General features: G+C 51.9%; 1 protein-coding gene across 6 annotated transcripts in view; it reads right to left on the bottom strand.

The window, feature by feature from the left end:
- Nucleotides 1-19,935, bottom strand: part of VRK3 (VRK serine/threonine kinase 3) — a 53,080-nt gene that overhangs the window by 17,815 nt on the left and 15,330 nt on the right. For 5 of the 6 annotated variants that reach the window (XR_012513793.1, XM_074386050.1, XM_074386049.1 and 2 more), the window contains exons 4-10: nt 19,536-19,679; nt 17,984-18,262; nt 10,974-11,038; nt 7,425-7,491; nt 5,405-5,489; nt 5,029-5,134; nt 3,061-3,153 (exon numbers count right to left, since the gene is read on the bottom strand). Coding sequence is in view for 5 of the 6 variants with exons in the window: in XM_074386050.1 (XP_074242151.1) it covers nt 3,061-3,153; nt 5,029-5,134; nt 5,405-5,489; nt 7,425-7,491; nt 10,974-11,038; nt 17,984-18,262; nt 19,536-19,679 (839 nt within the window). In the remaining variant the exon portion in view is untranslated. The remainder of the gene's footprint in view (nt 1-3,060; nt 3,154-5,028; nt 5,135-5,404; nt 5,490-7,424; nt 7,492-10,973; nt 11,039-17,983; nt 18,263-19,535; nt 19,680-19,935) is intronic. The other variant, XM_010351111.3, reaches the window with a different exon arrangement.

The raw sequence follows: 19,935 nt of genomic DNA, 5'->3' as shown, positions 1-19,935 counted from the left end.
ACTCAGCCTCCCAAGTAGCTGGGACTACAGGCACGTGCCATCATGCTCAGTTAATTCTTTGCATTTTGTGTAAAGATGGGGTTTTGCCCTGTTGCTCAGGCTGGTCTTGAACTCCTGGGCTAAAGTAATCCTCCCGCCTTGGGCTCCCAAAGTGCTGTGATTACAGGCGTGACCCACTGTGCCCAGTCCATGTCTTCTTTTCAGTGGCTGCATCTTATTCCACCGTATGGATATGGACAGCTGTTGGTTTTGTCTGTGTAAGACCTATACACTTCCCCTGCTCTCTGTTTTTCTGTTCACAGTTTGTCACGTTATTTTATTTTTTTATTTTTTATTTTTTTAAAAAATTCTGAGACAGGGTCTCACTTGGTCACGCAGGTTGGAGTGTAGTGGCATGATCATAGCTCATTGCAGCCTCAATCTCCTGGGTTCAGGTGATACTCCTACCTCAGCCTCCTGAGTAGCTGAAACCACAGGTGTGTGCCACTACACCCGGAAAGGTTATTTTTTTATTTTGTAGAGACAGGTCTCCCTATGTATTCCAGACTGGTCTCAAACTCCTGGGCTCAAGTGATCCTCCCAGGATGGCCTCCCAGAGTGGTGGAATTACAGGTGTGCGCCCTTGGGCCTGGCCATGATGGTCATTTTGATGTGGCAACTTCACTGGGTCATGGGGTGCCCAGACATTTGGCCAAACCCTTTTCTGGGTGTGTCTATGAGGTGTTCTGGGTGAGATGAACATTTGGGTTTGTAGACTGAGTAAGGCAGATTATTCTCCTTAATGTGGATGGGTCCCATTCAATCAACTCAAGATGTAAACAGAACAAAAAGCTAAGTACCCAGAAGCTCCTCCTCCCTGACTGCCTGAGCTAGGACATTGGTCTTTTCCTGCCTTTGGACTTGAACTGAAATAAAAGCTCTTCTTGGGTTTCAAGCCTGCTGGCATTTGGACTGGAACTTACACCACTGGCTCTCGTAGGTCTCCAGATTGCAAACTGAAGATCTCAGGACTGCCTAGCTTCCATCCAATTCCTTACAATAAATCTCTCTCTCCACCCACACATGCGCATGCATGCGCGCGCGCGCGCACACACACACACACACACACACACACACACACCCACCCACCCACTCACCCCTGCTGGTTGTTTCTCTGAAGATTCCTAACACGTAGTTCCAGGATTTTCCTCTGGGATTGCCTCTCCCCAATTCTCAGTCCATGCAGTTCAGATCTGTTTCTGCCAGGGCTGCTAGGCTTTGGGGATTTAAGCCTAATTTGTTGGTGGCAATTTTGTCACCATGAGGAACAAGTCTGCCTGACAACGAGCAGTGCAGAAGCAAGAGGAGAGCAGAGATGGGAGAGCTGGCTTCCCAATGACAGGGCTTGAGCTCCTGGATCCTGCCATGTCCGACAGTGCAGTCCTGGATTTCTTCATTCCATGGAATAATAAATTGCACACACTCCCTTTTGGTTTTTTGGCTTACTTTTTTTTTTTTTTAAGACGGAGTTTTGATCTTGTTACCCAGGCTGGAGTGCAATGGCATGATCTCAGCTCACTGCAACCTCCGCCTCCTGGGTTCAGGCAATTCTCCTGCCTCAGCCTCCTGAGTAGCTGGGATTACAGGCACGTGCCACCATGCCCAGCTAATTTTTTGTATTTTTAGTAGAGATGGGGTTTCACCATGTTGACCAGGATGGTCTCGATCTCTTGACCTCGTGATCCACCCGCCTCGGCCTCCCAAAGTGCTGGGATTACAGGCGTGAGCCACCGCACCCGGCCATGTTTTTTTTTTTTTTTGAGACAGAGTCTCGCTCTGTCGCCAGATGCCAGGGTGGAGTGCAGTGGCACAATCTCGGCGCATTGCAACCTCTGCCTCCTGCGTTCAAGCAATTCTCCTGCCTCAGCCTCCCAAGTAGCTGGGATTACAGGCACACGCCACCACGCCCAGCTATATTTTTTTATTTTTAGTAGAGACGGGGTTTCACCATGTTGGCCAAGATGGTCTCAATCTCTTGACCTCGTGATCCAACCGCCTCGGCCTCCCAAAGTGCTGGGATTACAGGCTTGAGCCACTGCGCCCGGCCTGGCTTAAGGTATGTTAAGATGGGTTATCTGCAACTATAAAGAGTAATTAGAAGTTTAAATACTTTAAAGTACTATTTAACCAGTATCCTACTTAAGGTGTTTCCCATTTTACTATTACAACCAACATTGCCAGAAACATCTTGTACATATATCTTAGAACAATCCTATGAATATATAGATAGGACACCTTCCTAAGACAGAAACTGGTGGACCAAAAAACAGGTGCATTTTGGCCAAGTGCCATGGTTCTTGCCTGTAATCCTAGAGCTTTGGGAGGCTGAGGTGGGTGGATCACCTGAGGTCGGGAATTCGACACCAGCCTGACCAACATGGAGAAACCCCGTCTCTACTAAAAATACAAAATTAGCTGGGTGTGGTAGTGCAGTCCTGTAATCCCAGCTACTTGAGAGGCTGAGGCAGGAGAATCGCTTGAACACAGGAGGCGGAGGTTGCGGTGAGCCGAGCTCATGCACGCTACTGTGCTCCAGCCTGGATGACAACAGTGAAACTGTGTCTCAAAACAAAAACAAAAACAAACAAAGGTGCATTTAAAATTTTGACTGTTATTGCCAATCACCTTCCAAAAACTGTTTCCCTATTCATGCTTCCAGCAGTGTATGAAGAATTCCTACTTCCTTAAATCCTTATCAACAGGTATTATTATTGTTATTAATTCTGTCCATCTAAAGGGTGAAAAATAGCATCTTCTTTTAAGTTACATTTCTATGATTATTAAGGAGGCTGAGTATCTTTTCGTATATTTAGCTAAGCCTGTGGATTTCTTTTTTTATGAATTGCTTATCCTTTGCCCATTTTCCTACTCAGTTGCTTATCTTTTATTTATTTGAAGGAACTCTTTATATATGATGCACAGCAATCTTTTGTTTGTAATAAGCACTGTAAAATAGAGATTTGGAGACAGATGGGAACCTGAGCCCAGAGACCTTCCAGAATGGGTAGGAACTGCTCTTACCTGACTCTGGTCCTCTGGATCCACAAAAATATTTTCAGCTGTCACATTTCCATGAACATACTCATTCTCATGGAGGAACTCCAGGGCATCGAGCTGCAGGAAGAAGCAAGCCAGCATCTGCATGAGCAGTACGACTAACTAACAGAGAGGCTCTGGTGCAGACTGGGTCAGGGAACCCCACTGTTAAGGACTGGGGTAGTCTGGCACTGTGACTGGGGTTAAACCTGACTAAATCCTGGGCAGCCTGAGGAGCCTGCTGTGATAGCACACTGAGCACGCCTCTAATCAGGTTCTCAGAGAGCTCACCAGTCGAGCTAACTCGAGGCTTCCCATCTACTCCTGTACCTCTTAGCTGATGGCAAACTCAGGAGAGGGAGAAGGGGTTAATGATCCTCTGCAAAAATGACTCAGCACCTGTGAATATCAAAGAGCTCTTCTCACCTGTCCTAGAGAACAGGAAAAAAATTTGTTAACATTTATAAATTTGTAATGATCTCCAGCTGTCCCATGGAGTTTTGGGTGGTGTGTGTGTATGTATGTATGTATGTGTGTGTGTGGTTTTTTGTTTTGTTTTGTTTTTTTGAGACAGGGTCTCACTCCTTGTTGCCCAGGCTGGAGTGCAGTGGTGTAATCACTGCTCAATGTAGCCCCGATTTCCCAAGCTCAGTTGATCCTCCCACCTCAGCCTCCCGAGTAGCTGCGACTACAAGTATGCACCACCAGACCTGGCTAATTCTTTGTATTTTTGGTAGAGAGGGGGTTTGCCACGTTGCCCAGGCTAGTCTTGAACTCCTGAACTCAAGTGATCCACCTGCCTCATCCTCCCAAAGTGCTGGGATTACTGTGTGAGCAGCCGTGTCTGACCAACTCTTCAACTGTGCCTGCTGCCCGAGTGTCAGCTACATTCTGATCATATCCCCAACCCTCTTCGACCCCTGGGTTCAACTGTCCACCAAATTCTGCTTGTTTTCCTTCTACAGACTCTCCACCCCCATGGCCTGGGACCCCCCTCAGCCTCGTCCTCTCCCACATGGACCCTCGCTCATATTCTGCTCCCCATTCCAGCCCCTCCCCATATGGCCCCTGAGGGCCTTTCTGTACCCAGAGCTGACTCTGCCCTCCCCTAATCCCAGCCCTCTGTGGCTCTCCAGTGCCCTCAAGACAGATCCCGGCCCCTCAGCCTGGTGTGTGAGGCCCTGCGTGATGTGGTCACTGCTGACCTCTTTGCACCAACTCCATCTGTCCCCACTGCAGTGCCATACTGCAGATGCTGAACCTGAAGACCTTGGGGGCTCAGCATGTTGCTCCCTCGGTACTTCCATCCCTCCAACGTAAACTGGACTCTTATTCTCCATCACAGCAGACACCGCTTCCATTCAGAAAACTTGTCATTGTTTGTGCAACTGTTTGATTTACTAGTGGCCTCTCCCACTAGACTATAAGCTCCAACACGCAGAAACCATGCTGCTCTGTGATCTGCAACCAGCCCTGGGGACAGTGTCTGGCACCCAGTAAATGCTTGATGAATATTTAATGAGGATGAATGAATGAATGAGTAAAGGAACAAATGCCGTATGCTCTCTTCCTCTCAAGTCTTACCACAGCTATATCCTTGGCCGGACCATCCTCTCCTCATCTATCCCCGCCTCCTCCACCCAGCACCTTGCTGTTTCCACTCATCCTGAGAGTCATGACTTAGAAACACCCTCTACCAGGAAGCCCAATCTAAGCCTTCGGTTTGAGGCTGGGGTTCCCCCCTCCAACACTCATGGCCCCCCAAGGGCACTCCACAGGACCAACCACCCATCATCCTGGCTCTAACTGCCTGCCATGCCCGTCAGTGAGCCGGCCCCCAGTGTGCAGTGGAAGGAGGTGGGGGCTGGATGTGTCAATGACCAAACAGCCTGCCAAACTAAGGTCTCATGCACCCTCCCCAATGCAGGAGCTGAGCAACTTGTGGGTACGCACCAGCCGGTAGGCCACCTGCAGCACAGACCTCTCTGACAGCACATGCTTTGGGCTGATGTCCAGGGCCGACTGAAGGCTCCTTCCCAGGCTGGGTAACACCAAGAACCTGGAAGACACAAGCACCCCAGGAGGTGGGAGATGAGCTGGGGAGAGAGGAGTACAGACTGCCATGGATGGACTGCGGCGGAGCTGCAAGGTCCTGGTCCCGGCTGAGATGAAAGGTTCCGACTGGCTGGGCAGCAAACTGGCTCAAAACTATGAGAAGGCAGGAAGCAAAGAACTGGCCCATGGCTTTGGGGACCCAACCATGCCTGGACACATGACAGGAAGAGGAGGAAAGGGGCTGGCGAGGCAAGCAGTGAGTGGAGCAGCTCACCTGTATTTGTCCTGGTGAACACCAAAACCCACGCAGGTGGGGATGGCCAGCAGCGGGGTCGAGTACAGCTTCTTCCACTTGTTGACTGCAGAAAACAGGGGCTGGAGGTTAGAACCCACCCGGTCCCAAGCCCATGGCAACAACAGCCTGTTCTCAGAGCAGAAGCACAGAGTGTCCAGACTGCCTCTGAGTCTCTTTGTTGGAGGTGACAACACTGTGGGTGGGTGACAGTGGGAAGAAGATGGTGATGGGGCCGGCATGGGTGACCCATGAATGTCTGTGATCCCAGTCTGCAGGTGATGGGGAAAACATGGTGGCTCTGGAGGAAGCAAATACAAATCCAGAGTGCAGGGAAAGGATAATGACGTCACTTCCGAATTCACACACAGAGCTAACGAGATCAATACGTGCCTAACCCAGCCATGACGTCGCCAGAATGTGCCTCGGCCTGTCTTCCAGATCTCAGTGGAGTGGACGAGAACCAACGGCAAGCTGACACGAGTTTAACAGCTGGCTGTCCAGGGAAGGCAGTCTGATTGGTAGCATCTGCTCAATTCTTTTTTTTTTTTGAGACTGAGTTTTGCTCTGTCACCTTGGCTGGAGTGCAATGGCATAGTATCAGCTCACTGCAACCTCTGCCTCTTGGGTTTAAATGATTCTCCTGCCTCAGCCTCCCGAGCAGCTGGGATTACAGGCGTGTACCACCATGCCTGGCTAATTTTTTTGGTATTTTTAGTACAGATGGGGTTTTGCCATGTTGGCCAGGCTGGTCCGGAACACCTAACCTCAGGTGATCAACCGCCTCAGCCTCCCGCAGTGCGGGGATTATAGATATGAGCCACCGCGGCCACCCACATTTGCTAAGTTCTGCAGTGTAAATACTCCTGCTATGGCCAACTCCAAGCTACCAACGTGACATGATGTTGTCATGGAGGTGGGTGGGGGAGATGCACAGGGGAGGCCGTCATGCAATGTTCTCACCCGCAGAGACAACCGCGCACACAGCCTCGCTGGCAGAGGTAACAGGACACGCAGGGAAATAATCAGAAAGCGATGGGTTTCTGAGGGGTCATTACCTTTGTTTTTGAATATAATTTATTTGTAAGATTATGTACTTTAATTTCTTTTTCTTTTTTTTTTTTTTTTGAGACTGAGTCTCCATTGCCCAGGCTGGAGTGCAGTGGCATGAACTTGGCTCCCTGCAACCTCTGCCTTTCAGCGATTCTCCTGCCTCAGCCTCCCACGTAGCTGAGGCACATGACAGGCACAAGACATCATGCCTAATTTTTGTGTTTTTATTAGAGATGGGGTTTCACCATGTTGGCCAGGATACTTTCAAACTTCCGACATCAGGTGATCCACCTGCCTTAGCCTCCCAAAGTGCTGGGATTACAGGCATGAGCCACTGCACCTGGCCTGTATAATTTCTAATACTGGCTGTAACAACCAGCTTGCCATCTTCCTGAAAATTATATATATATATATATATATATATATATATATATTTTTTTTTTTTTTTTTTTTTGAGACAGGGTCTGGCTCTGTTGCCCAGGCTGGAGTTCAGGTGGCACAATCACAGCTCACTGCAACCTCCCCCTTCCGGGCTCAAGCAATCCTCCCACCTCAGCCTCTCGAGTAGCTGGGATCACAGGCGCGTGCCACTATACCTGGCTAATTTTTGTTATTTTCAGTAGAGATGGGGTTTTGTCATGTTGCTTAGGCTGGTGTCAAACTCCTGGGCTCAAGTGATCCGCCTGCCTTAGCCTCCCAAAGTGCTGGGATTATAGGCCACTAGGCCCAGACTAAATATTTAATACTTGGCTCGCAAGAGCTGGTGTGAGCCAGCTACAACACACACTGAAGCCTGAGGGGTGACAAGAGTCAGGTTATGAGCACAGATGGGAGCAAACCTGGCCCTTTAATCTGAACCCACCCTTCTCACACCTACAGGTAGAAGCCAGGTGCTGTGACCAAGCTGACACCCCCCACTCTCCCCTCCTTTACCAGTTCCATCAGGTACCTTGCAGAGGCTTGGCAGCCCGCTGGAAGAAGTTCTGCTCATTGAACAAGCGCCCATCCTTGGCATCCTGGTGGGGGACAGGAGGGGCAGAAGGCTGTCACACTGAACTCTCAGACAAGGGCCCCCAATCCCCACTGGCCATTTATTACTCCAGGGTAATACCCTTGATGACCAGGTTCCTCACCAAGTCCCCACATCTGAGCCAAATTCCTCAGGTGCTGCACACAAACACACATCAAAGAAAAACACGCAGCAGTGAGCTACCTCCCAGTACCCAGGTTCCTCTTCTTTCTTTTATGGTAAGAGCCATAGTGTTCCCTAGATCTTGGCCTTCAGCTTAAAAACCATGTTTCCCAGCCTCCTTTGCAGTGAGGAATGAGCACATGACCAAGTTCTGGCCAGTGGGGATGTGAGCAGAAGAAATGTGGGCAACATCCAGGTTACGCCCTTAAAAGGCTGGGACAGACTCTTCCCTTCCTCTTCTGTTCCAGTTGACTGTAACACAGATATGATGGTGGGAGCTGAAGCGGCCACTTCAGCCCAAGAGACGGAGGTTATGCATTGAAAATGTTGGTGCAAAAAGTAAAAGGAAACTGGGCCCCTTGGTTATGAAACCATCATATCAGCCCTGGAAAACTGCCCCCCGCAACTTTTAAGTGAAAAAGCAATAAAGTATCATCTTAAGCCATTATTAATATTGGGCATTTGTTAAAAATAACACCAAATAGCCAGGTATGGTGGCTCATGCCTGTAATCCCTTAGGCAGGCGGATTGCTTAAGGTCAGGAGATCTAGACTAGTCTGGCCAACATGGCAAAACCCCATCTCTACTAAAAATACAATAATTAGCCAGGCGTTGTGGTGCACGGCTGTAATCCCAGCTACTTGGGAGGCTGAGGCAGGAGAATCACTTGAACCTGGGAGGCAGAGGTTGCAGTGAGCTGAGGTTGCACCTCCAGCCTGGGTGACAGAGCACGACTTTGTCTCGAAAAAAAAACACTCAAGTATTTTAATTAAATACAACCAGTGCAGCTGGATTCTTGAGTTCAGAGTCAAACTGATCTTGGTTCAAATTCCAGCTCTGCTATTCACTAATTCATTCTTCCTACAAAGCCTCCATTATATGCTATTATTCTGGGCATTGGGGATATAGCGGTGAACAAAGCAACATGAATGCTGGCTGCACCCGGGCAAGTGACTGAGTCTCCGTTTCCTCATCTGTTCAATGGGAACATCATAGCCATCCCATAGGCTTGTTGAGAGATTTCAATAACATAGTAAACACACACACAGAGACACACATCCAACCACCCACCCACCAAAAGGCTTGGTGCAGTGGCTCATGCCTGTAATCCCAGCACTTTGGGAGGCGAAGGTGGGAGGATTGCTTGAGCCCAGGAGTTCCAGACCAAGCTGGGCAACATAGGAAGACACCATCTCAAAAAAAAAAAAAAAAAAGAAAAGAAAAATTAGCTGGGTATGAAGGTGCATGCCTGTGGTCCCAGCTACTTGGGAGGCTGAAGTGGAAGGATCACTTGAACCCAGCAGGGTAAGGCTGCAGTGAGCCTTGACTGCACTACTGCACTCCAGCCTGAGGGAGAGAGAGAGACCCTGTCTCAGAACAAACAAAAACCCAAAAGAACTAACTGACATAATGCTTGTGACACTCGGCCCAGGGACCGTCACACAGCAGGTTCTCAGGAAGCAGGAGGTGCTCCCGGTCAGTAGTGGGCCTGGCTCTCTGGCCAGCTCCTCCTCCTGTCCTTCCTTTTCCCTTTCTGCCTCCTGGAGTCCTCCCCACGAGGCCGGCAAATCTTGTGGTATGGACTGGGTAAACGTGAGCAACGTGGGCACAGCCTTGTAGGCCCTGAGCAATCTCACGTGGTGTATTCATGCCTGCCTCACTCCCCCAAGGGGACAGCTCCTTCAGGGCAGGAATTGGGTCTGACCCATCTCTGATGTCCCCAGCACTCAGTTCACAGGAAGCTGCTGGAAAGGCTTGGTGAATGAATGAATGAATAAATGAATGGATGAACATCACTGGGCATTCAGCCCGACCTTTTGAATACTTCAGAACAGAGCTGCCTTCCCAGTGGATGGGAAGAGTGAATGTCCTCTGGTCGGCCCCGTACTCTGTGCTCCCTCCCAGCAGGTACCACTTTCTGATGGGACTGGGGCACGGCACCCCCCCAGACTGGGAGCTTCTCTCGGGCTGTGCCTGGGACCAACTCATCATCACCCAGTTTTGAGTCACAGGAAATGCTGATGAGGTCAGATGGACAGAGAGCAAGGCTGTATCTCTAGGATGATAAGCATAATCACAGTAATAACAATAGGCGCAATGGCTCACGCCTATAATCCCAGCACTTTGGGAGGCTGGGCGGGTGTATCGCCTGAGGTTAGGAGTTCAAGACTAGCCTGCCCAACATGATGAAACAACGTCTCTAATAAAAATACAAAAATTAGACAAGTGTGGTGGCAGGTGCCTGTAATCCCAGCTACTTGGGAGGCTGAGGCACGAGAATCACCTGAACCCGGGTGACAGAGGTTGTAGTTAGCTGAGATCATGCCATTGGTACTCCAGCCTGGGCAACAACTGTGAAACTCTGTCTCAAAAAAAAAAAAAAAAAAAAAGAAAAAAGAAAAAGAAAAAGAAAAAACGACAGGAACAGCTCAGGTTGATGGGGTATGTACTGTGCCAGGCATACCTGAACCACACAAGAAGCGTTAAAGGGGACATGGCAGCTGCCCTGCTGAGAGGACTCAATGAAGCAGTGCTTGTGAAACTCTTAGCCGGCCCGGTTCAGGCAACGCCAGGCTCCCAAAGCAGGTGCTCCCCATCATTAGTGAGCTGGGCTCCACAGCCCATGCTGGGACCCACTCTCATGGCCTCCATCTAGGGTGGAAGGAGGGCAGCTAACCCAGCTGTCCCCGGTTTTCTGGGGCGTGACAATTCAAATGAAAAGAGGAAAATAAAAGTCGCCTGTAATCCCAGCACCCAGGGATGATGGCAGGGCTACGAACCAGGACGATGCCCTTCTGTTGGGCGCCTCCTCTGTGCGGAAGGCGTGACTCCCCTCGTGACCACTCTCCCTTTCTGTGCTTGTTTCCTTTTGGCCGTCCCCAAGTGCACACATCCTGTCCGCTGAACCTCGTGCTTGGCACCCGATGTGTGTGACTTCACTGAATCCTCAGCGCAGGGACCCCACACCCAGCACGGTGATACACAGCAGGTGCTCAGTATGTGCACGCTACAAGGCCGGTGGTAGGCGGCAGACGAGGAAGCTGAGCTCTGAGGGGAATGGGCTTGCCCAGGTCACAGAGCTGGGGAGTCTCAGCCAGACTCAGGCGGATCCAAAGTCGGGTTTCCAACACCCTGGGGTGACGGAGCACTGAGGACCTCCTCTGCCCACGGTCTCAGTGCTCCTTGCAAGTGGGGACCCTGGCCCCTGGCCGATCTCTCCCAGATGAGAAAGGGGCTCAGAAGTCAAGGATGTGTTTGTGAAAGTCCCTCCCCTCTGAGCTGCCCCCTACCTGCAGGGTCACTTACCAGCTTGAGCGAGAACTTTTGCTCCTGGGGTCTTGAGTCACAGCTGAGGGCAGAGGTGGGTGCAGCTGTGGGGGAACAAACACGTTAGCAAGGTTATAACCACAGGGAAGGTCAGGGTCATTGTCCCCAAACTTCCCAGCAATGAAAAGCAGCTCTAGTGCCCTAGTTTCAACAAGGTCAAGTGCACATGGGACAGAGGACAACAAGAGGAGAGAGGCCAAGAAACGCCACGACCTGCTGCTTCCTATTTTCAAACGAGCTTCTCCCTCGTTTTTCTGTCACTATCCAGCCGTGCAGGAAAGGGCTAATACAGCAGGCCTGAGACTGCTCTCCTGGCAGAGTCTGGGAACCTGGATTCCAGGAGGGCTCCCAGAATCCCCTGACTGATGAGTGGGGTTTGCTGAGCCTAAACTGTTCGTGCAATCACTGTGCTTTCTGTGCAACCCCTGCTTTCCTCTGGGGAACCTGGGATGTGGACACATGTCAGACAGAGAGGGCCACATGACCGCTCCCCAAAAACAGCCCTGGGCCCTGAGTGTCTGAGGAGCTTCCTGGTGGACAGTTCCCATGTCCTGTCGCAGCCTATGGCTCAGAGAAATAGCTGCATCTTAGGCAGAGTGACCTCATCCAAGGCCACATCCCAGGGTGACCCAGGTCCGATGACTGATTAAAGTGGACATAAAGGCCTGGCCGGGGCCAGGCGCGGTGGCTCACGCCTGTAATCCCAGCACTTTGGGAGGCCGAGGCAGGTGGATCATGAGGTCAAGAGATCGAGACCACCCTGGTCAACATGGTGAAACCCTGTCTCTACTAAAAATACAAAAAATCAGCTGGGCATGGTGGCGCGTGACTGCAATCCCAGCTACTCAGGAGGCTGAGGCAGGAGAATTGCCTGAACCCAGGAGGTGGAGGCCACAGTGAGCCGAGATCGCGCCACTGCACTCCAGCCTGGGTAACAAGAGTGAAACTCCGTCTCAAAAAAAAAAAAAGGCCCGGGCGCCTGGCCCAACGTGGACCCACACTGAAAGATCACTTTTGTTCCAGAGCCCTGCAGGGTCGGCTGAGGCCAACACTGGGCTGCATCCCAGCCCCACCTCCCTGTCTGCCCTACCTGCTTTCTTACCCGCTCCCTGGGTTCTGATCCCTGAGGCATCTCCCCATAAGCACCCTGCAGGCTCATCCCCCAACGGAGCCGCTCCAGGAGCCCTTGCTGTTCATTTACAGACGTACCCCATCTCCAGGGCTGTGCTAAGTGTGGGCTTCACATGCTCTGTCCCATCTGACAGATGAGAATAGGACAGAGGCCAGGAAATGCCAGGCTGACCAGGGTTCAAATACCAGCTCCTCCCTCCGCTCTGTGACTTTGGGCCTCCATCTGCATGTCTGTAAGACGGGAGTGATAAGGCCCATCCTGAGACTGGCTGCAAGAACGCAACAGGGGGGCAAGAGTGAGAACAGCAGCAGCCAAGTGTGCAGCAGGAGTCTGCGTCCCCCTTCACGTCCGCTGCTGAGGTAACCCACTCAGCCCGGACCCCAGCCTGGAGCCTGGCACGTGAGGACTGCTCCACAGGCAGCAGCCTTAAAATATCCCCATAACACCAGGGCCCCGCAGCCAGGGAGTGGCAGAGCTGGCTCCACCTGGGTCTAGCTAATCCCAAAGCCCATGAGCTGAGCCATCGCCGTCCGCGCACCCTGACTCATGCTGGTGTCCCTCCTTCCTCTGCTCTCATGGTGCCCATCCTCCCTTCATCATCAAGGCTGGTATCGTCTAAGATGCTAAGGGATTAGGGAGGTGACAAAGTCACCCAGAAGCCGTCCTTGCCCTAAAGAAGCTCCAGCTGGAGCAGGGCTGGGAGCTGGCTCTACACGTTCAAGGCCAAGGGTGCTCTAAGCCCAGTGGGAGAGGGATCTGTTCCCGCTGTGGGGAAAGCTTTCGGGGGATCATGCTGGAGTGGGCTGTGACATCATGACCAAGCATCCGCCCCACTCTGGGACCCAGGAATAGAAACAACACCTGTCTCTCAGAGGTTCCATGAAGTCAGTGACAACGCGTACATACTTGGCACGTGGAGGCAGGCAGAAAAAGCTGACGATTTGATATAATTTTCCTGCACCGCTTTGCAGATGATAAAAAGCTTTTCTCTTTCACTTTTCTAACTGGCCCTGCTGCCGACAGTCCGGAAAGCTAGGTGGGGAATTTGCATTGTAGAGGGAACCAAGGGAGGCCAGACAGGAAACAGGGGGTTGGCCAAGGGCCCCCGCAGAGACGGGCCACAAGCCCAGGTCTCTAGACTCTGTGATCTAGGGTGGCTGATCCAGGCTGCTGCTTGAAGGAAACCTAACACCTGGAAAATCTCTACGTGTGCCAAATGGAGACCAAGGTGTGGGAGGCAGGCAGGTGAGGGCCTCCCCTTGCCAAAGGTCAGTGATACTGAACTTGGAGCAGGAACCCTGTTCTGGGGCCCATCCTAACCGTAACGACAGGCAGCATGTACACAACGCTGGCTGTTTTCCCGGCAACACGCTACTCATTTCATTCTCCTGACCGCAGCCCTGTGAGGTCAGTAGCATTACCATCTCCCCTCTGCAGATGAGGAAACTGAGGCACAGGGTCATGATGTCATTTGAAAGGTCAAGCGACAGGTGGCCAGCAGAGGCAGCCCGGCCCACCACCGAGCTCCAGGGTGCCCTGGCCCTGCTGGGGATGCTGAGTGACTTCTCCCCTCCGGCCTCCAGAAGGAACCAGCATTGTCAACACCTACACTTTCTACCTAGTGATTTTGGACTTCTGGTCTCCAGAACTGCAGGAAAATGAGCATGTGCTGCGTTAAACCACTCACTGCAGTCACCTGTTACAGCGGCCGCAGGAAACCAACACAAGCCGCCGCTTCCAGCCACGAAGGCGGGGGCTGCGGAGGGCAGCGGGGGCTGCGGAGGGCAGCGGGGGCTGCGGAGGGCAGCGGGGGCTGCGGAGGGCAGCGGGGGCCTGAGCCTGAGTTGCTGCACCACAGTGAGCAGCCACAGGGATTCACGTGACTCATGATGGACGGTGGCTCTCCCACAGAGCTCCAGGGAGGCCCGGGAGTACGACACGGTAACTCAGTACGGGACAGACAGAAAAGAGCTGATAAAGTGCTTAAGAGCATGGTGCAGAGAGTGGGATAGAAGGGTCCGCTGCTCGAGTAACCCTAACGATTCAGCTTGTTCTTGTTGTTTTACTGTTACTGCTTTCAACTATGGGACATACAACGTACACCATCTCTTCCTGACTGGTGCAAACTGGTGGAAGGAAAAGGTGATTTGCCCTGGGGCGATGCCACCCGACGGTGGTACATCCCCAAATGCAAGCTCCACAACAGCAGGGCCTCTGCCAGCCCCGTGGTAGGTGCTGCTTACGGATGCACCGAGCAGCCGGGCGCGGTGGCTCACACCTGTAAGCCCAGCACTTTCTGGGAGCCCGAGGCAGGAGGATGGCTTGAGACCGGCCTGGCCAACACAGTGAGACCGTGTCTCAAAAATAAGTAAGTAAATAAATAAATAAATAAATAAATAAATAAAGGGATCTGCTGAAGGAATGGATGGCTCAGGCAGGCTGGGCACTGGGGTTTGCTATTTTTATCAAACAACCTGAGTCATAAAAGGCAAAACCAAAACTATGCTGGCCCAGAGCAGCCCCTTCCTGTACTTCCACTGTGGGTTTCTGGGGAGCTCAAGCGTGGTTTCTCCTCCCAGGAGCTCACGGCTCCGCGTGTTCTCCTCTCCTTCTCCCCTGCCCTCACCGCAATCTCTTTCTCACTGTGGGTTTTCACTCCTCTCCCTGTCTCCTGCCTCTGTGCTCCTCAGCCTCTCATTCCTTCTCACCCTGATTCCTCTTTCTCCTCACCCTCTCCTTCTCCTTTCTCTCCCTTTCTTGGGAGAAGCCAGAGTGCCTGGGTTCAAATCCCATCTCTACCACTTCTAGGCTGCGTGCCCTTGGCCAGGTAGCTTCCCCTCTCTGTGCCCCAGTGGTAGGACGGGGTAATACGGGTGCCTCTCTCATGGCGTGGCTGGCAGTATTACGTGGGTAAGACAGAGTTCCCCAAGTGTCTGGCATGGGATCCTGCCTGTAATCCCAGCCCTTTAAGAGGCTGAGGTGGGAGGATTGCTTGAGCCTAGCAGTTTGAGACCAGCCTGGGCAACACAGCAAGACCGTTTCTAAAAAAAAAAAAAAGAAAGTTTAAAAATTAACCTGGGATGGTGGCGCGTGCATGTAGTCCAAGCTACTCGGGAGGCTGAGATGGGAGAATCACTTGAGCCTGGAAGCCTGAGGCTGCAGTGGGCTGTGACTGCACAAATGCACTCAAGCCCGGGTGACGGGACAAGACCCAATCTCGTACCGGCACAGGCGAGTGCTCCCCAGGTGCCAGCCACGGCCCTCCTTCTCTTGCTCCTGCCTGGTCTTGGTCTCGCTCTCTCCCCTCTCCCTCACCTTTCCTGGCCCTGCCTATCTGCCTCTCCATTATTAACTCTGCCTACCTCTGCCTGGGAAGGTCTGAATACAGTTTTCCAAGCTCTCAGCCTCCATCTCCTGTCATCATTTGAGCCAACAGCCCCAGCAGACAGGAGACGAGGCGTCCTCTCACTTTTCCAGTGGGGGACATCAAGATACAGCGTGCCTGAGCTGTTTGCTGGGGCTCCCTCAGCGTGTCGGAGCCAAGTCAGGCTCAGCTTCGGAGCTGTCTGAAACACTGGCTGTCCCACCTACCTGCCCAGACTCCAAGAGAAGGATGGCCAGCAGGAGGCTCAAAATTGCCCACAGGCTTGTCTGGCCAGTGGGCACTTCTAAATCAAAGATTTCCTATCGAAATCTAGGTTGCAAGCTCTTCCTTGAAAACTTGGAAGACTCAGAGCCCAGAGCCTAGCTAATTATTCACACCTCTGGGATCCATGTTTCTCACGTATAAAACGGGGATAGCGGGAGTACCGACATCCTAGGGCTGTGGTGAGAATTTAGCAAACCTCTGTCCATCAAATAACCTGTAAGAAAATACTGATGGCAGCATTACCCAGCACAGCCCAAAGTGGAAATAACCCAAACACCTGACAACCACTAAGCAGGTAAGCCACACGGGGTATTCCCATACAGAGAAATATCCTGCGGACGTCAAAGGAGTGTGGCAGTGACCCGTCACAGCACAGATGCATCTGGGGCACACACTGCTGAGTGAGGGATGCCAGACACAGGGGGCTACACAGTGTAGGATTCCACCTTTGTGAACTTGCCCCAGAAAGGGCAAATGCATGAGGCAGAAAGGAGGTTAGTGGCTGCCAGTGGATTGGAGGACAGAGGAATGGGAGTGATGGCTGAAAGGTACTGGGTTTCTTTTCAGGTGGTAGAAAGGCCCTGGAATTAGACAGCGATGACGGTTGCATAATATTGTGAATACTGTGAAAACCACTCAGTTGCACCCTTTAAAAGAATTTTTGGGCCGGGCGCGGTGGCTCATGCCTGTAATCCCAGCACTTCGGGAGGCCGAGGCGGGTGGATCACGAGGTCAAGAGATCGAGACCATCCTGGTCAACATGGTCAAACTCCGTCTCTGCTAAAAATACAAAAAATTAGTTAGGCACGGTGGTGCATGCCTGTAATCCCAGCTACTTGGGAGGCTGAGGCAAGAGAATTGCTTGAACCCAGGAGGCAGAGGTTGCGGTGAGCCGAGACTGCACCATTCCACTCCAGCCTGGGTGACAGGAGTGAAACTCCGTCTCAAAAAAAAAAAAAATAATAATAATAATAATTTTATGGTGGCTCACGCCTATAATCCCAGCACTTTGGGAGGACGAGGCAGGTGGATCACTTGAGGTCAGCAGTTCAAGACCAGCCTGGCCAACGTGATAAAACCCCACCTCTACTAAAAATACAAAAACAAACAAAACTTAGCTGAGTACGGTGGCATATGCCTATAATCTCAGCTACTTAGGAGGCTAAGCAAGAGAATTGCTTGAACCCAGGAGGCAGAGGTTGCAATGAGCTGAGATTGCACCAGTGCACTCCAGCTGAGAGTGCACTCCACCAGTGCACTAGTGCACTCCAGTCTTGCTCTGGGTGACAGAGCAAGACTCCCTCTCAAAATAATAATAAAAAAAATAACTTTAATGTAAGTTTTATCTCAATTAAAAAGCTCCAAAAATAAGAGAAAAGAAAAACCCATGTAAAGTGTCAGAACAGGGCTGGCCTTGCATAAGCACTCAATATTTAGTACAATGAATACTAACACTACTGCCATAGCTACTTTCCTCATTGTGACAGACTCTGAGCTTTTCAGCCTCATGCCTCCCTCCTCCCCTTCCATCCCACCCTGGACGAGCGGATGAGCAAGGCTCGGTGCTTCCTTCTGTGGTGTCTGCATCCAGGAGACTCAAACCACGCATGGCATTGGCCCGTGTACAGGAACCCTCACCCCAGTCCCACCCCCAACCACAATGGAAACACCTGGCCCGTCTCCTTTCCTCATTCTCAGGGCATTTCAGATCTGCGGTGGGGGGGCGGGGGAGCCTGCCCTGCTCTCCACAGAGCCCCCTGTTACGTAAGCAATAAACGTCTCATATCCGCTTGGTGTGTGTGTGACATCGTCAGGCTCAATGTTTGAACTAAATTTTAGGTAGGGGGGTCCATCCTCTCTGCATGCTGGCCACAACAATTGTCCTTAACATGCAGCCCCTGGGCCTGCGTCCCCCACATGACAATAGCAGGCAGGGCGAGGAGGGGCACACTTCACACGGGGCACATGCTCTCCGACCGGCGGAAGTCCGCACCACTCCCCACTGCCTTACCCCAGCCTGCTGCACTTCTTCCCACTATTGCCTGGCCCTGCAGGTGGGTAGGTGTAGAGTCCTAGGTCTAAGAGAAAGTTGCCTAGTGGCAGGTCCGCAGCAAGGGATGTGGCTTCCATTCCCATTCTCAGACAGTCCCCCTCCCCCTGTCCAAGTGCTGAGATGACCCAGCCCCTGTCTGTCCATGGACAGTGTACCTTCATAGAGAATTCCCTGGTCGTCCCTGGTCTGGAGGGACATCAGCTTCCACTGTCGCCCACTCTTGTCTGTCAGCACTGTCCCTGTGGGCAAAGCCTCAAGTGAGGTGGTCACCCGGCTCCGCTTCAGTGTCTGAGGGCTCCGCTTCAGTGTCTGAGGGCTCTGCCTGGTCTTCTGAGGGCTGCATTTGGCCACCTGAGGGCTCTTCCTGGTCTTCTGAGGGCTCTTCCTGGTCTTCTGAGGGCTGCTTTTGGGGGTTGGGGGTCTGCTCCCTAAGCCTGCAGGAGATGGTAAGAATAAAGCTAAAGCACCAACCAGAAGAGAAAAGTTAGATGAGAGTGAAATAGCACACAAAATACTATTCTTTTATGAATTCGTTCATTCAGCAAACACTTCCTGGGACCTTCTACGGGTCAGGCTTTGTGTGATGATATTGGGGCCCCAGACAGGAGTCAGACCTGCATCCTTCTCTCAGGAGTGCCCAGTTTGGTGGGGAAGTCTGTTCTAGACACAGCCAGTCAGATTTGGGTCTGAGACAGGGCAGTACAGACAGATATTAGGGACCAAAAGAGAAAGAGATCCTGACTGGAGAAGTCAGGATAGGCTTCTCAGAGGAAGGGTTGTTGGATGAGTAGAAGTTTACCTGGGAAAAAAGGATATTCTAGATGTTTACCCAAAAACATCCTGCAAAAGGACTCAGTCCTGATACAGAAAAGGGCTGAGAAATTTGTTAGACCGAAGCCCCGCCCTGGAACGGCTCCTAGACTGGCAAGAGAATGAGGCAGGTGTGGTGGGAGACAGCCTTGGACATGGGAAAAGACATCACTTACCATTCCTCCCACCTACCATCCCCTAAAGGCATGTAATGGTAGGAGGCCTCTGGGACCCAGAGGATATGGAGGAGCAAAGGGGACACCTCATACTGCAACTGTGGCTGTGGCTTCAGATCCAGGGGCCCAGGAAATACACACCTGAGTTGTACTTGGTCCCTGTCGGCAAAGGGCCCCCAGTCCAGAAAGTGAGGCTGGAAGGGATGTGGAGCCAAGAGTGACGTGCACTCCACTGAGGGTAGCAGCAGGCCCGGGGGGCACCAGACAGAGAGGCTTCCTAGAGACCAGACTGGCTGAGTGGCAGTACGCCAGGCCAAGAAGGAAGGGGAGGGTGCCCTGGGCTGAGGGACCAGGCTTAGCGAAGACCGAGGTTAATCCCCAAAAGTGAGTTTTCTGGGCAAAGACTGTGTTGAGGGCTAAAGCAGGAACCAGGCCACACAGATGCCAGGCTGAAGAGCTTGGCCTGTGGGTGCTAGGAACAGCAGGGGGCTGTGTGCAGGGAGGGGCAGGGGCAGCTCTGGGTGCCAGAAGACCCATGTGGGGCCATGTAGAAGCAGACTGGACGGGGAGATGAGAGGCTGGGGGAGATGCTGGAGTGAGTTAGAGTCATGCAGGGCTGGGTGACGTCTGAGCCAGGGCTAGGGCAGTTTTGTCCCAAACATCGTCAGATGATCTAACTTGGTCCCACTTAGAGTCAGGCCAGATTGACCTTAACTCTTACCTTTGGATCTCTCAGAGGAACTCGGGGTATCTTCAGAATCAGAACTGTCACCATCTGAGAAGAGAGGTGGAGAGGTGACAGAGCTGGACCATTTCACCTTCTTGGGAGAGATTTCAAAACTGGAGTTCAGCTCTCTCTTTGAGCCTGAAGAAAGGCAGACAAAATGCAGGCTGGAGTTACAAAGGCCCTTTGCAGGCACCATAGGACCTGGAGCCCTTAGGCTATATTCAGCTATGCTCTTCTCTTTGGCCCGCAAGACCAATTCTTGCTTCTTCTATCATGTGAATATCTAAGCAAACTGTTCCTTTTATTCTCTCCTTCCTAGGTCTTAGTCTCCCTTGTATCTTCCAGCATTTTGTCTCTCTGTGTCTTCTTTCACAAATTTTCTTTATATGTATGC

The sequence above is a fragment of the Saimiri boliviensis genome, chromosome 14 (genome assembly GCF_048565385.1).
Source record: "Saimiri boliviensis isolate mSaiBol1 chromosome 14, mSaiBol1.pri, whole genome shotgun sequence".
NCBI classification, from domain to species: Eukaryota; Metazoa; Chordata; class Mammalia; order Primates; family Cebidae; genus Saimiri; species Saimiri boliviensis.
Note: the sequence above shows the minus strand (reverse complement) of the source record. Positions and strands in the feature narration are given on the sequence as shown.